At 39.8% G+C, this 18,048-nt stretch overlaps 1 protein-coding gene across 1 annotated transcript in view; it reads right to left on the reverse strand.

The window, feature by feature from the left end:
- Positions 1 to 6,328, reverse strand: part of TM7SF3 (transmembrane 7 superfamily member 3) — a 38,789-nt gene extending 32,461 nt beyond the window's left edge. Inside the window, exon 1 of the mRNA XM_077170375.1 lies at positions 5,997 to 6,328. Coding sequence (XP_077026490.1) covers positions 5,997 to 6,081 — 85 coding nt within the window. The 5' untranslated portion in view covers positions 6,082 to 6,328. The remainder of the gene's footprint in view (positions 1 to 5,996) is intronic.
- Positions 6,329 to 18,048: the final 11,720 nt, after the last annotated feature.

The raw sequence follows: 18,048 nt of genomic DNA on the forward strand, positions 1-18,048 counted from the left end.
CAAATGATACATAAAACTAAATGGGGGCGGGCCACGGTGGCTCAGCAGGCAAGAGTGCTTGCCTATCACGCCTGAGGACCCGGGTTCGATTCCCGGTGCCTGCCCATGTAAAAAAAAAAAAAAACTAAACGGATCTCAGAAAAGAACATGAAAATTGTTTCACTTTATTTTTGGTCCCAACTACTCCATCTTCCAAGCCTTAAAATATCCCATTATATTTGTGAGATTCAAACTACAAACACTTTTTGTACATGTCTTTCACATACATATGGAAACATTTCTGTCAAGTAAAACCTATGAGTAGATTTATCAAGTAAAAGTATACACTTATATTTAGCTTTAGTGGATACTGACAATTATCCAATATGGTTTTACTGATAAACACTTCCACCAACTGTGGGCTGAATATTCCAGTTACTCCACATTCTCACCAATATTTGGTTTCTCTGCCAGGTCTATAGGGGGATCCTGCTATGATTTCAATTTGTAGTTCCCTGATTATTAATGATATTAAGAACTTTTTGTTTTGTTCATTTGCTATTTTTATGTCCTCTTTGTGGAAGGGCCTTTTTTAAAAACCAGAGTTTCTTTTTCTTATTGAAATTTAATTCCTAACATCTTATAGATATGAGTACTTTGTCCAATATATGTATTACAAATATCTTCTCCCACTCCTGTTGCTTGCCTTTCATCCTCTTATTGTTACTTTTAGTTTAACAGAAAATGTCATTTTAATGGAATCCAATTTCTCAAGATTTTCCTCTATTACTGTTTTTTGTGTCTGTGCTGGTTTGAAAGGATGTATGTCCCCTAGAAAAGCCATGTTTTAATTTAAATCCCATTTCATAAAGACAGAATAATTCCTATTCAATACTGTATGTTTGAATCTGTAATTACATCATCTCCCTGGAGATGTGATTTAATCAAGAGTGGTTGTTAAACTGGATTAGGTGACAACATGTCTCCACCCATTTGGGTGGGTCTTGATAAGTTTCTAGAGTCCTATAAAAGAGGAAACATTTTAGAGAATAAAAGAGTTAGAGAGAGCAGAGAATGCTGCAGCACCATGAAGCAGAGGGTCCATCAGCCAGAGCTTTGGAGATGAAGAAGGAAAAAGCCTCCTGGGGAGCTTCATGAAACAGGAAGCCAGGAGAAGAAGCTAGCAGATGATGCCGTGTTCGCCATGTGCCCTTCCAGATGAGAGAGAAATTCTGACTGTGTTTGCCATGTGCCTTTCCACTTGAGAGAGAAACTCTGAACTTCATCGGCCTTCTTGAACCAAGGTATCTTTCCCTGGGTGCCTTAGATTGGACATTTCTATAGACTGTTTTAATTGGGACATTTTCTCGGCCTTAGAACTATAAACTAGAACTTATTCAATTCCCCTTTTTAAAAGCCATTCTGTTTCTGGTATATTACATTCCAGCAGGTAGCAAACTAGAACAGTGTCATTTTAAAGATATCTTTGACAACATATTCCAAGATCATGATGAGCTATTCCCTAAGTTAACTTCTAGAGAAGTTTATCTTTTTATCTTTCACATTTAAGTCTAAAATCAACCTGAAGTTTGTTAATCTATAATGATTAAATTATCTCTTGAATGTTGTAGTTCTCTCTGTAAAGTTCTTTACATATTCCATTATAATTATCCCTACCTATTTGGTGTTTCTTAATACTACTGTAAATTTTACTTTTCCTTTTAAATTTTGATTTCTAGTTGTCACTTCACCAAAATACTTCTTTTTTTTTTTTTAAGGTGCTTCTAATGTTCGGCCAGGTTTGGGAATTCCTAACACATTTGATGACTAGGGGAAGGATAGATATTTTTTTCCTATTCTTAATTACCTTTAGCCTAATGTATGTGCTGGACTAAAATACTTCAGCAGCACTATAGCCATTTTACAATTTTTATAAAAGAATGTGTATTTAATCAAACCAGCTATGGTCTGACTGCTGGCTGTGCAGCCTCTGCCTTATCTGATATTTGTCTTATTTGTCATTTGGAGCCTAGTCCAGTACCAGGCACCTAGTTGGTACACAATGAATGTTTGTTGAGGATGGCTGAACTAAGTATGTGACCTCGGACAAGTGATTTATTTCCTCCAAGCCCCAGTTCACTCATAGTAAAGTGAAGATAACAGTGCTGTGTCCTTCACTTGGCTTCTGTAAGGCCCCAAAACAAATGTGAAAGAACGTCAAAACAGCCAGTGGTACACAACAAACAATCATCATTGTAGGGTGGGCCACAGTGGCTCAGTAGGCAGAGTTCTCGCCTGCTATGCTGGAGACCCGGGTTCAATTCCTGGTGCCTGCCCATGCAAAAAAAAAAAAAAAAAAAAAGTATCATTATTGTAATAACTTTCATTAGCTTTTTTTTATGAGCTTCAGAGGCTCATAACCTCATTTTAAAAAAGGGGGTGGGGGAGCCTAATATGTATAGGGCACTCACAGTAAAGCCCAGTACATCATAAGCATCAAGATGAGTAAGAGACTTCCACAGAAGTGTTAATAAAAAAATGCTGAAAGTCAAAACAACTTTAGCAAGCCATGTGGTAGAAACCTTATTTAACTTTTACTCACAAAAGCTGACTTGGCAAAGGAAGACACATACCCAAAATATATTCTTAAGAACAAACAGGAATTAAACCTCACCTCCATGCCATCTGGAAAAGATTCGTTAGAAACATTTTATGAGGTATAACTGGATCTTATGACTTGAGAGTGGGAGGAAAAAAGACAGCAGATCTAATGATATTATAGAGCAAAACAGCTAACATCAAAACCAAGCACTGCAGCTCTCCTCTAAAAAGTATGGCTCTGACTGGCTATCAAAAATAATTTCTGCCATCTGACCAATAGTAGAGGGTTTGTTTCTATTTTTCATACCCCTCTTCCACTCCTACCCAGATCCACTTTTTCTTTCCAATAATTCCACTCTAAAAAGAGCTGCCCAATTCAAATCTTTCCTTTTTCTCACCAAGTCAGATCCTAAACTTACAACCTTAAAAATCTCCAACCCTTCTTTTTCTACTATTTTAGGAAAATTTGCCTCAAATATTCCTCCACTGTTTGTGCTTCAAAGCAACACCAAATTCTAGGAGAGTCAAAGCTTAGTCCTCATAATTCTCTTCAGGTGGAATGTTAAAAATAAAACTGGTTCAGCCGCTTGAGCATTCAACTGGCCTTTCCAATTTATCTTCTTATGAATTTTCATTAGCTTTTAAAAATGAAAGGAAACAGACAAAAAGATATTTTCTCATACTTTTGAAAGAGATCATTTGCAACTAGTTACAAGCATCTGGATACCTTACTTGAAGCAACAGCAACAGGAGAAACGTGACAGACCCAAGTGACATAATACCCAATTTGAATTACTATGTAATCCCAAGTGAGGTAACAGATATAATCTAAATTAATGATGAAAAATGTTAAAGGTGAGAAATGAATCTGTTCGAAGGTCAGCAGCCCCTGAATAGGCCTTATGTACCGAGGCCTATCTGTCTGAATGGATCTGAGATCTTCACTAGATTTAGTTCTGTATAATAGATTCATCTTGAAAAATGGGGCACATCTACTCTAGAGTAACAGCTGCAGCCTATTATCCTGTTTTCAAAAATAATTTGTTAGAAAAAAAAATTAGGGCTGGCCACGGTGGCACAGCAGGCAGAGTTCTCACCTGCCATACTGGAGACCTGGGTTCAATTCCTGGTGCCTGCCCATGTTAAAAAAAAAATTTTTTTTTCTTTAAATTACAGGGACATGTCTTATTCAAATCTCAAACAGTGTATTGAAGTAGTGATCTGAATAAGACTGACTGTTTTAGGTATCACTGGAAAGTAATTAGGCATTTAATGTTTTATTGTTTTCACTTACGTCAACACTTGGTAATGTGGTATCATCCTCATCAATAGATATTTATCATGCACTTACTATGCAGAAAGCATGGAGCCCTGCCATAGCTTTTTTTCTCCCTTTTCTACTTGGCACCCTATCTAATCCTGTGTTTTACCATTTGCCTTAAAGTGAGATTTTAAATCTACTGTTAAAAATAAACTTAACAGGTGTTCAGGTAATTACAATGAAGTAGAATACTTTCAATAACTTTTTGTAACAAATTTGAAAACCTAAGGAATAAAACATTCCTGGCAGTGTTGAGCTAAAAAAAAAAATGTTAAAGGTAGCAGAGAATTAGGACTCCAAGAGAAGGGAAAACTGATTAAATGTATTGTTCATTTCCTGTGCCCTGCTGGTCACAGAAAGCATCTTCAGGCATTCTAGGAACTCAAATACGTTCAAAACTTTCAAGTCACTACTCTAATTGTGCAAGTTAGCTCCTTCTATGGATAAGTGAATCCTCCTAAATTAAAACCGGTCCTCAATTTCTTCTGTTTTGACAGTATCACAACCCTCAAACCACCATTCAACCATTTTCCAAGAGGATGATGCAAGTCTTGAACTAAGTCTTTCTTGCTTTCCATACTGATTTTTATTTTATAGATACAGAGAATATCATCTTTTATTATCACTCAATACTTAGGTTCCCACACAGTGTCCTTCTCCTGCAGAGAGCAACAACACTAGCTCAAAACAAAAAGAGATACACTTTTGAGGAAACACCAGTGCTGTAATCACAGAAAAGGGGCAAGAAATAGTACCGGAGAAAATATCAATTTCTCAAATTATGGCAGATTTCTCACCTTTTGTGTAAAAATGTGTAGATATTAATAAATACTAAAGCACCAAACTAGAAATAAAAGAGAGCTGCATCCTAGCCCTTCTGACTCCTAGGACTAGCACAGATCAGCAGCTACTAACTTCAGTCTTTCAAATTCCTCCCCTGTTAAAATGGAGACAGTATCTCTTCTATCTCCGTCACAAGGCTATTTTGAGGAATGAGAACTCACAGGAAGGACTGAGTATAAAGTACCATACTATGCAAGATATTCTTATTGGAGAGCAGCTTTGTGGAAGTGGAAGGACCAAGAAATTTGCAGAGACCCATCTGGGTTCAATTCCTGCTCGGGCTCTAGTGATTGCTAACTTGTATAACGGACACTGACTCTGCCTCAGCATCATCCTTGCCAAGCTAGGAACAAACAGCACTGCACATGAAAAGCACACAGAGCACTCAGGGAATGTTGGGTCCCCGTAACAAACAACGCTTTCCACCACCACCATGCCCCCTCCCCCCGCAAAAACATAACTGCCCTTGTCAGCGTGGGTTTCAGTTCAATGGCAAGATTCTAGGATTCGGTTTGGGCAAGAAATTTTCAAAGATGGGCATTTAGAAACACAATCACGTTATTCAGAAAATATTGTTTCGGGACTGCAATTAGTCTTTTATGCTCAAAACAGAACTAAGAATGCGTTTAATACGTAACTTCACAGAAAAGCACATGATTATCAAGCTGGCACGATTGGTGCTTTTTATATTTCACATTAACAGACCACTAAATGTTGCTAAGACCCATTGATCAAGCGTGTGCCCTAAGGTCTCAAGTCCCATGATGGGTTCATTTTTCCTCTCAAACTCTGCATAGCACAGGCGATGTCAAAAGCACCTAGACACTGGAGTGTAAGAATCCGCTGCAAGTTGGAGGACTACCAATCATAAACCTCTTAGTTCTGCACCAGGCCTCACAGACCAGAGACTCAACTATGTCACTTGGGAGCAAAGGGGTACTTTGGTCGGTTAAATTAAAGCCATAAACATGCTGCCCCAAACGACGATAACAATGTTTCTGAAAAGAGAGTCATTTATCCTCTTCCCATTTTCCCATCCTAAATTAGGTTGACAGTAAGGTCTCCTCAGCAATGAGAGTTTCCTTCTTGTGGGAAAGGACTCAGGCCCATTCGTACCAGTTCTGAACTCACCGCCCAGCGTCACACAGAAACCCTTCCTAAAACAGACCCCTGGCCGGATTTTGACCTTGCAAGATCCTTGGAAATGCAAAAGCAATTTTGGGTTGCAGAAGCGAAGAGCCCCCGACCTTACCTTCGCTGGAGTTCCAGATGGCCTGGGCTCCCACTGCCCATTCCGACGCCAGCACCGCAAAGACCAGCAGCGAGAGGGGCCCCATCGCAGCCCAGGCGCGGCCAGGCAGACAAGGTCGGGGAGGACCGAGAGCTAGCGCGCAGGGGCCCCGCAGTCTCTCGCGCACTAGCCCGGGGAGCTCGCGCCCAGCGCCATCGCCCGCTAGGTGGACACGCCGCGCACCTGCCAGCCCAGCAGTCGGCGGAGCACGGCCCAGGCGGCGATCCCGGAGCCCAAGGAAACGCTTCCTCTTCCGGCAATTAACCCCGGCTACCCTCCCCGGCTCCTCCTACCGGACCCCCGGTACGTCTTCGCTGCGGGTTCCGGGAGGGGCGGGACCAGGGGCGTTTCCAGGCGGCGCGCACCTCCCTCTTCTCCGGCGCCGCCGGGGCTCGCTGGGTGCGGGGATGTTTCCCGTACAGAAGAGACCCCAGGAAGTTAGGTGGTGTAATACGTACTTCTCAGTTGGGTATCTTTTTCACTTTCGAAAACTACCGTTAGAGTAATAAAAATAACTCTGTTGTGGCCTAACGTCTGTAGCCTCCTGTTCCCGTGTTTAACGGTCCTTTGCAAAAAAAAGAGGAATCTCCGGTCCTCTTCAATCCCGCTATCTCCACACAACTGACACAGGAGGCGTTTTTTCTCAAGAATTGAAACATTTTCCCCCTATACCATTTTAGCTGCTGTGGCTGATGTTTAGTGGGAAAATACCAGGAATGCTTTCTGTCAACGTTACTGCGCTTTTGATAGGCGCCAGTTAAGTAAAAGTTTCGTATACTGTGAGCGAAATATCCTCGAAGGCTCGCGAACTAAAGCTGAACTTCCTCTCTCAAATTTCATACCTAAGTGCTGTTTAAAGAACTACTGTGACAAATGGCTCGTGAGATGATTGTGACCTTAGATTTGTAGACTCAAAATACTTTGGGGACGATTGCCTGGCTTTCCTCTTCCTGCTTTTTAAATTTTCATTTATACATTTTAACGAGTACTCTGTCTTTGAAATTTCATAATCGGTTAATTTCCTACTAAGCTAAAAATTTATAGCAATCATAATAACGTTAACAGGCCCAACTTCTTTTGTATTCTTCACTGTCTGGTACAAAAATCCACACCTTTGGTAGCACTGTCTATTCCTCAGTGCTTAGTCACTCTCCCACATGCCCCCATTCCTGTAACACTCAGCCGGTGAGATCTCAGGAAGATGACAGGAGCAATTACGACAAGGGTAGCATTTGAATCAATAGAGATAAATTATTTTAAAAATTCTGTTGGGATACCTGATAAGCTGCATTGTATCGCAAAGGAGAGAAGAGTGCTCTGTCTCATATATGGCAAAATAAACCCCCAAACTAATAAATAAAACCAAAACTGAGCTAGAAGAAAATACATATATTCTTTAAAGCTTGATCTCAGCATGGAAGGAATGCTGTAAGCACAAAAGCCAGGGAAGAAAGCATAAAAAGAAAAGATTGGTCGATTTGGCTATGAAAGTAAAATTTTTTTATGAAAGTAAAAAAGAAACAATATGAAAAGGCAAATCAATGACTGAAAACTAAAAATTAGCAAAGGATAATGAGCAGAAAATTTCACAAAAATAAAAGATATGAATATTTCTTTCATATTTACAAACACATGAACAGATAAACACATGAAATAGTTCAATACCATTAGTAAAGAATTTAAGAAGCTATGATGTAAAGATTTTTAAAGAATAAGGACAGTGCAGATGAAAGAGCTAAGAAGTAGGCATTGTCAGAGGTAGTTGGAAGTATAACTTGATGTAACTTCTTTAGAGTAATTTTTTAATCTGCATCAAAATTTTCATCCTTTGGTATAATAATTCTACTTTTAGATTTAAGTGTATAGATAGACACACAAAAATTAGTATGCAAGGTATTATAATGTCAAAACATTTTAAAAGATCCTAAATGCCTACAAAGAAGAATTACTTTAATAACCTATAATGCACTCATACAAAAAAAAAAAATACCATACAGCCTTTCAAAAGTCCTATTTTAAAAGGCATAGAAGTGTGAGACAGCAGTGAATGTTTAGGAAATTTCAAGGAGTCTAGCATAGCAAATGTTTATTTATAGTATTCAAGCCATACTTGGAACATTTTAAATGTTTAATAAATTGTTATTGGGTAGGTAATACAGATAGTTCAGAGGCTAGGATGTCAAGTTAAAGATTGTTAAATATTTGTTCTGAAAAGATAGGGAATCACTGCAGATTAAATACCAACATACTTATAAAAAAAATTGGCTGAATTGATAATTGTTGAAGCTGGGCAACTGGTCCATGTGTTCACTATACTATTTTCTCTACTTTCGTATATGTTAGAAACCTTCAATAATATAAAGTTTAAAAGAAAAATTACATATTAACAAATAGGAGATCTATAATACCAGGTTCCTGCTCTTATATAATCCAGTTGGGGAGCCTGGAAAAGCAGATGAAAATTTAATACCAATACAAGGCAGTATATGAAAAAATGTCAAAATCAGTAGTGCAGACTGTATAAAAGGGAGAAAAAAGAGAGGTTCATGTGAACTCTAGTAATCTATAAAGTTTACATGAGAAAGGTAAAACTTGAAAAGATAAAATATAAATTAAATAGCAGGAAAAATTATTTAAAATAGCAGTAAAGGTTAAAGAATGAGTAAAAAGGTAGACCAATAGTGCTTAACTGGGGGCAATTTCTTCTGCCAGGGGACATTTGACAAGGTCTGAAGATATTCTTTAATCACAACTGGAGGAAGGGGTCGAAGTGTTACTGACATCTAGTGGATAAAGGCCAGGGATGCTGCTAAACATCCTACAATGCACAGGAAGATTCCGTACAGTGAAAAATTACCTGGTCTAAAATGTCAATAGTGCTACTGCTGAGAAACTCTGTGCTAGATACAAAAGATTATATTTGGCAGCTGGGGTATTTCCTGGAGTCCAAGACTTCAGGGGATTCATGAATCCACTTAAAAGCATATGCAGAGTTTTGAGAATCTCATCCAAGAAAAGGGTTACGGGGTGAACTGGTGTCTCACAAAAAGGTATGCTGAAGTCCTAATCCCCGGTGCCTCAGAATGTGACTTTATTTAGAAATAAATTCACTATAGATAGGATTAGGCATGTTAAATGAAGTCATACTGAAGTAGGGTGGACCCTTAATCCCATATGACTGATGTCCTTAGAAGAAAGGCAGAGGACACAAAGACAGAGGCAGAGAGAAAAGACAGCCATGTGACCATGGAGGCAAAGATTGAGTTATGCCACAACCCCAGGAACACATAGGACTGCCAGTCACAGCCAGAACCCAGGAGAGAGTCATGGATCAGATTCTTTCCTACTAACTTTGTAGAGAACACGGCCCTTCCAATACCTTGATTTCAGACTTTTAGATTTGAGAACTGTGAGAAAATACATTTCTGCTGTTTTAAGACATTTAGTTTGTGGTAGATGTCTTAAATTTATTAAGGTAGCCCTAGGAAACTAAAAATCTGATTCTTAAAAGAGCCCAATGGCAAGAAAATTAATGTAATATATCATATCAATAAATCAAGGTGGAAGAAAATCACAAAATCATCCCAATTGATGCAGAAAAGGCATTTGATAAAATCCTACATCCTTTCTTGATGAAAGCCCTTCAAAGGATAGGAATAGAAGGGAATTTCCTCAACATGATAAAGGGAATAAATGAAAAGCCCACAGCTAACATCATCCTCAATGGGGAAAGACTGAAAGTTTTCCCTCCAAGATTGGGAACAAGACAAGATGTCCACTGTCACCACTGTTGTTCAACATTGTGCTTGAAGTTCAGACAGAGCAATTAGACAAGATAAAGAACTAAAAAGCATCCAAATTGGAGATGAAGAAATAAAATTCTCAATGTTTGCAGATGACATGATACTATATGTCAAAAATCCTGAAAAATCTATAGCAAAGCTACTAGAGCTAATAAATAAGTACAGCAAAGTGGCAGGGTATAAGATCAACACCCCAAAATCAGTAGTGTTTCTATACTCTAGTAATGAGCAATCTGAGGAGGATATTAAGGAAAAAATTCCATTTACAATAGCAACCAAAAGAATAAAATATTTAGGAATAAATTTAACTAGGGATACAAAAGATCTATACGTAGACTACAAGAAATTGCTAAAAGAAATCATGGAAGGCGTAAATAATTGGGAGGGCATACTGTGTTCATGGATTGGAAGACTTAATATAGTTAAGATGTCAATTCTACCCAAATTGATTTACAGATTAAGTGCAATACGAATTAAAATCACAACAATTTACTTTGCAGAAATAGAAAAACCAATAGCCAAATTTATTTGGAAGGGCAGGTGCCCTGAATACCTAAAAATATCTTGAGAAAGAAAACTAAAGTGGGAGGTCTCACACTACCTGACTTTAAAGCATATTACAAAGCTACAGTGGTCAAAACGGCATGGTACTGGCATAAAGATAGATATACTGACCAACGGAATCAAACTGAGTGTTCAGAAATAGATCGTTTCATCTACAGACAATTGATGCTTGATAAGGCGGCCAAACCAACCTAACAGGGACAGAGTAGCCTCTTCAATAAATGGTGTTTGGAGAACTGAATACCCATATGCAAAAGAATGAAAGAGGACCCATACCTCATATCCTATACAAAAAACAACACAATGGATCAAAGACTTAATCATTAGTGCTAAGGCCATAAAACTTTTAGAAGACAATGTAAAGAAATACCTATAAATCTAATGATACAAGATGGTTTTCTAGACCTTACACCCAAAGCATGAGCAATGAAAAAAATAAATAAATAAATGGAATCTCCTCAAAACGGGACACTTTTGTGCATCAAAGAACTTTGTCAGGAAAGAAAAAGGCAGCCTATGCAATAAACAATATTTGAAAACCACATATCAGATAAGGGTTTAATATCCAGAATATATAGAGATTCTACAACTCAACAACATAAAGACAAACAATCCAATTTTAAAATGGGCAAAAGATATGAATATGCCAGACAATTTTCACACAATGAAATACACATGTCTAAAAGGCATATGAAAAGATGCTCAACCTTACTGGCTATTAGGGAAATGCAAATTAAAACCACAAATGAGATATCATCTCATCTCACTCCTACTACAATGGCCAGTATCAAAAACACAGTGCTGGAGAAGATGTGGGGAAAGTGTCACGCTTTATTCACTGTTGGTGGGAATGTAGAATGGCACAACCACTCTTGAAGGCAGTTTGGAAGTTCCTCAGGAAGTATAACATTACCATATGATCCAGCAATCCCATTACTAGGCATATATTCAGAGGAGCTGAGGGCAGGGACACAGACATTCGCACACTGATGTTTATAGCGACATTATTCATGATTGCCAAGAGATAGAAACAGTCCAAATATCCATCAACAGAGAAGTGGTTAAACAAGCTGTGGTATATACATACAATGGAATATTATGCAGCTATAAAACAGAATAAAGTCATGAAGCATGTAACAATGTGGATGAACATTGAGGACATTATGCTGAGTGAAATCAGCCAGAAACAAAAGGACAAATCCTGTATGTCCTCACTAATATGAGCTAACATTAACAAGCAAACTTTGAGAGTTAAGGTTAAGAACACAGGTTATCAGGAAATAGGAAAAGGGTAGAATTGGGCATTTGCTACTGAAGGAGTACAGACTGCAACAGGACTGATTGTAAAGATTCAAAAATGGATAGCACAATACTGTCTGATGGTAGCACAACAGTATATGTGCACTGTATGAAGCTGAATGTGAGCATGGCTGAGGGAGAAGGGCTGGGGGCATGTATGACACCAGAAGGAGAGATAGAGGATAAAGACCAAGATTTAGGAATGTCTAGAGTGGACAATGATGGTGAATAAATGTACAAATATAAGAATGTTTTTGCATGAGGGAGAACAAATGAATGTCTACATTGCAAGCTGTTGAAAATAGGATGGTGTTCTAGTTTGCAAGCTGCCAGAATATGATACACCAGAAACAGAGTGACTTATTAAAAGGGGAATTTATCAAGTTGCAAGTTTACAGTTCTAAGGCCATAAAAATGTCTAAATTAAGACAAAGCTAAGAAAATGTCCAAAGCTAAGGCATCCAGGGAAAGATACTGTTCTAGTTTGCCAGCTGCTGGAATGCAACACACCAGAGATGGATGGGCTTTCAATAAAAGGGAATTTATTTAGTTGGCATATAACTCTTCAGAGGAAAGGCAGCTAACTTTCAACTGAGGTTCTTTCTTATGTGGGAAGGCACAGGGCAATCTCTGCTGGCCTTCTCTCCAGGCCTCTGGGTTCCAACAACTTTCCCTGGAGTGATTCCTTTCTGTATCTCCAAAGGCCTGGGCTGAGCTGCGAGTGCTAAGATGAAGTATGCTAAGCTGCTTGGGCTGTACTACGTTGAGCTCTCTCATTTAAGAACCAGCCAATTAAATCAAACATCATTCGTTACAGCAGGCACACCTGTTAGCCGACTGCAGCTGTAATGAGCAACAGATGAGGTTCACGTACCATTGGTACATGGCCACAGTAACAACTAGGCACGTCACCTGGCCAAGCTGACACCTGAACCTAATTACCACATGTCCACCCCCTGTCAACTTGGCAACTATATTCATCACCTTAAACGATATTAAAGTGGCACAAATTCTCTTTGGGCAAACACCATTGGATTTCAAAGTCTGAAAGTCATTTATCCTTCAGCTTTAGAAAGTGGCAGTCCCACCCTTTCCAAGGGCCTATGCAGTGGCCCGCCTTTTTCCAAATCAACCTTGGGGAACATTGAGGAGACCACCTTTTCCTCGACTCCACTCTCTCCAGGCATCGGGGCTACACCTGGGCTCTCTGCCATTTCCAGGGCACATGCTCAACCCCTCCATGTGGTGGCAGCCAGGCTCTCCCCAGTCCCCCAAGGAGCATGCTTCTACCTTCTCAAAGGCTTGAGGCAGCACAACTCTTCCACTGCAACGAGGTGGGAGACTCATCCTCGCGCTTTAGGGTAAACTCACCCTCTCCATATGGATCCAGGGTAGATCCACTCTCCTGGCTGAGGTTTCTTGGCTTCAGACCTGAGCTTCCATGGTCTCTCCCTGCAAACTCCAGTTTGTCCCTTTTGTGTCCCCCTTTGTCCAGATTGGCAGTGGTTTACACCAACAGTCTCTTCAAGCACTCCAGGACTTCTCCATCATTCTCTTCACAGTTCCTCCAAAATTCCTCTTATCCATCCAAAAAACAGTTCCAACATATCTGGTATTTGCAAACAAAAGCAGCACCCCTCTCTCCAGTGCCAAATCTGTTCTAGTTTGCTAGCTGCTGGAATTCAACACACCAGAGATGGATGGGCTTTCAATAACAGTGGATTTATTTAGTTGACATATAGCTCTTCAGAGGAAAGGCAGCTAACTTTCAACTGAGGTTCTTTCTTATGTGGGAAGGCACAGGGCAATCTCTGCTGGCCTTCTCTCCAGGCCTCTGGGTTCAACAACTTTCCCCAGGGTGATTCCTTTTTGCATCTTCAAAGGCCTGGACTGAGCTGTGAGTGCTGAGATGAGGTATGCAAAGCTGCCTGGGCTGTACTACGTTGAGCTCTCTCATTTAAGCATTCAGCCAATTAAATCAAACATCATGCAGTACAGCAGGCACACCTGTTAGCTGACTGCAGATGTAATGAGCAACAGATGAGGTTTGCATACAATTGGCACATGTCCACAGCAACAGAACTAGGCACATTCACCTGGCCAGGTTGACACCTGAACCTAACTACCACAGATACCTTGGTTCAAGAAGGCCGATGAAGTACGGGGTTTCTCTCTCAACTGGAAAGGCACATGGCAAACATGGTGAAGTCTGCTAGTTTCTCTCCTAACTTCTTGTTTCATGAAACTCTCCTGGGGGTGTTTTCCTTCTTCATCTCCAAAGGCTTTCCTAGGGGACATACATTCTTTCAAACCAGCACAGTCCCCTTGGGGAACTGGGGAGAAAGGAGGAAATATTAATCATCTCCATGTGGGGAATTCCTGATATTCTCACAAGTATTGGGAACAACCAATTCAATAGGCTGAGTCCTAGATCTTGGGGCTCACCCCTATGAAAATTACTGCTGCAGAGGTGAAGTGAACCCTATTTATAATCATGCCTTAGAGTCATCCAGAGAACCTCTTTTGTTGCTCAGATGTGGCCTCTCTCTCTAAACCAACTCAGTAGGTGAACTCACTGCCCACTATGTGAGACATGACTCCCAGTGGTGTAAATCTCCCTGGCAGCATGGGACATGACTCCCTCAGATGAGTTGGGACCTGCCACCATAGGAATGAAAAAACCTTCTTGACCAAAAAGGGGAAGAAAGAAATGAGACAAAACAAAGTTTCAGTGGCCAAATGATTTCAAACAGAGTCGAGAGGTTATCCTAGTGTTTATTTTTATGCATTATATAGATATCCCTTTTTAGTTCACAGTGTATTTTTTTTAGGGTAAGAAAGCTGTTGCTTTTTAATAGCATTATGACAGTAGACATGCCTGCTGATAGATCTTCCTCAAGAATTATTTACGTATAGCTGTTTACAACATAGTTTTTTTTAAACTGTTTTTAATATTGTATAACACATAAACAAAGCAAAGAAAAAAAGCAGTTTTCAAAGCATCCCAAAGTTTATCATGGGCTACCATACCATCATCTCAGATTTTTCCTTCTAGCTGCTCCAGAACATTGGAAGTAGCCTTGATTCTTGAAGAGCACTATATAATTATACAGCTTTTACAGTGTGCCCATGTAATTGTGAAACCCGTGTGGCTAATGCTTCCTTTTTCCAAGGGTATGGGCAGATGAGTAAAAAAATGACAATAAATAAATAATAAAAGGGGAATAAGGGGTTAAAAAATTGGGTACATTGCAATACTAGTGGTAAGTGATATGGAGAGGTAAGGGGTATGGGGATTATGGTTTTTCTTTTTTATTTCTTTTCCTGGAGTGATGCAAATGTTCTAAAAAATGATCATGGTGATGAGTACACAAATATGTGACAATATTGTGAGCCATTGATTGTATACTTTAGATGGACTATATGGTGTGTGAAGATAGCTCAATAAAAATATTTTTTTAAAAAGGAGGCTGTTCATGAGATTTTGTAGGTTTGCCAGAGTGATGCCCAGATAAATCCCAGAACGATTTGAACAGTGAATAGGGAAGTATTTGCAGAGTTCCCTAGGGGGAATGGTGAGAAAGGGGGAAAATTCAACTTCCCCAAGGGGAGAATTCTTGATATTCTCACAGGCAGTGGGAACAGCCAAAGCAATAGGACGAGTCTCCAATTTGGGTATTGCTCACATAAAACTTAACCCCGCAAAGGATAGCTAAGACTACTTAAAATTAGGCCTAAGAGTCACTCCCAAGAGAACCTCTTCTGTTGCTCAGATGTGGCCTCTCTCTCTCCGCTGATACAGCAAGCAAACTCACTGCCCTCCCCCTCTCCACATGGGACATGACTCCCAGGGGTGCGGACCTTCCTGGCAACGTGGGACAGAAATCCTAGAATAAGCTGGAACTCAGCATCAAGGGATTGAGAAAATCTTGACCAAAAGGGGGAAGGGCGAAATGAGACAAAGTGTCAATAGCTGAGAGATTCCAAAAAGAGTCGAGAGGTTATCCTGGAGGTTATTCTTACACATTAAATAGATATCACCTATTTAGTTAAGGTGTAATGGAGAGGCTGGAGGGAACTGCCTGAAAATGTGGAGCTGTGCTCTGGTGGCCATGTTTCTTGAAGATAACTATATGATGATACTGCTGTCACAGTTGGACTGTGTGGTTGTGAGAACCTTGTGTCTGATGCTCCTTTTGTCTACCTTATCGATGGACAAGTAAAACATACGGGTTAAAAATAAATAAATAATAGGGGGAACAAATGTTAAAATAAATTTAGTAGATTGAAATACTGGTGATTGGTGAAGGGGAGGGGTAAGGGGTATGGTATGTATGAATTTTTTTCTGTTTTTTTTATTGCTTTTTCTGAATTGATGCAGGAGTTCTAAGAAATTATCATGATGATGAATATACAACTATGTGATGAAAGTGTGAGTTATTGATTATATAGCAAGAATGGAATGTTCATATGACAAGAATGTTTGTGTTTGTATGTGGTTATGTAGCATAAAAAAAAAAAAAAAAGAGCCTGTTAGGTATTGAATCACGTCCTCCTCACAAAAGACATGTTCAGATTCCAACTCTTGGTCTTATGGGTGGGAACCCATTCGTAAATAGGACCTCAGAAGTTGTTATTAGTTAAGGTGTGTCTGAACTGAATGAGCCTTAATCCAGTATGGCTGAAGTACTTAAAGGCAAAGGAAATTGGACATGGAAAAGAAGCCACAGGAGCCGGAAAACATCAGAACCCAGAGAGAAAGGAGAAGATGCTGCCATGTGCATTTGCCACAGGTCAGAAGAGAAAAGACAAGCCAGCCCCAGAATGCCACAGTTTCAGTGAGAAAGCATTGCCTTGCTGATGCTCAATCTGGGACTTCTCCTAGCCTCAAAACCTTGAGCCAATAAATTCTTGTTGTTTGATCCAACCCATTGTATGCTGTTTGTTTTAGCAGTTGGAAAAATAAAACAGAGCCCATGGCCAAAAAAAAAAAAAAAAAAAAAAAAAAAACTGGGGAAAACAAGGATTCAGGGGCTTTGACTGAAGCAGAGGTTTATTTCACTCAGAAAATGATTGGGAGGTGAGGCTGGATCTCTTTGCTGGAGCTGGATTACAGCAAACCTTGAAAATCGGGTAGAAATAGTTGTCTTCAACCTGTAGTCTCTGCAAGGCAACTGAAAATCTAGAAGCAAGGTGTGTACTAATATGAGTTATCTTGAAGAGGCTCCTCTACTCCAGGAGCCCAAGTTCTCATGAGTCAGGCTGAAAAACTCAGTATTCTCATTTAGTGCATTCTTTCATTTATCCCGTCTTATCTAACCAATCACCAATCCATGTTAAATTTTCCTCAAAAACATGTTTTAGCCTCCTTTCTTCATTTACCAGAATTAAAATCCTAATTTAAATTTAACTCATCCCACTCTTGGATAACTGCAAAATCTTCCTCCTAATGAGTCCCTGGTTTACTCATCTTTGAAAATTCAGCGCCCAACATACACATCTGGCACACGGCAGGCATTCAATAAGGTACATGTATTGTACCAGGTAGGAGAAAAAAAGTCACAGATTCCCCCCAAACTATTCTTAACAAACTAGAGTCACCGCTCATTAGCCCCATTTTGAAAGAGTCGCCTCACCTACTTTCTAATAAAGCCCCAACAGGAACTTTGAAGGCTTAGGGATGGAGAGTGAGATGCCAGGAAAAGTCAGAGACGAGCCCTCGAGCAAGGGTTGGGATAAATCCAGCAAGAGAGTTACCCAATTGATTGTTTCCCCCACCCTCCTCCAACCCTAGGAGGGTAATCAGGGATAATCAGCCTAATCCTTGAGAAAGACGGTATCTGAGTTTATTCAAAGTCCACAAAGCTGTTATTTGCTGATTCTAGGCTCATTTCTTTTCAGGCTATCCCCCAAGCCCTTGCAGGATAACTTTCCTTAAATAACAAATTTACATTAGCTCTCTTCACACTTAAATAGGTCTCTATTCTGAGTCTAAATTGCGCTGAGTATCTTTTAAAAATGCAACCTACCCAACCTATGAATCTCGCTTATTTCCAGGAAACTCTCCTCTTCTGACTACACATTGTAAAACCTCCATGTTCCTCTCCACCGACCCTCCTCTTCTCTCACGCCTCACCTTAGCCCATGGAGATCTCACTACGCGGTACTTTTCTAACAGTCAATACAGCCTAGTACTCAGTTGTTTTGGACGGTTTCCATTTCACGTGCGTCAGACTCCCCAGTACACCCACACGCTGAATTAACGCGAACAGCTTGCACCCAGTCTCCAGTTCGCTAAGCCCTTCCGTGACCCTACACAACAAGGGAGGGACTCCAACCAGAACTTC

This window comes from Tamandua tetradactyla, chromosome 7, assembly GCF_023851605.1.
Source record: "Tamandua tetradactyla isolate mTamTet1 chromosome 7, mTamTet1.pri, whole genome shotgun sequence".
In the NCBI taxonomy this organism is placed as follows: domain Eukaryota; kingdom Metazoa; phylum Chordata; class Mammalia; order Pilosa; family Myrmecophagidae; genus Tamandua; species Tamandua tetradactyla.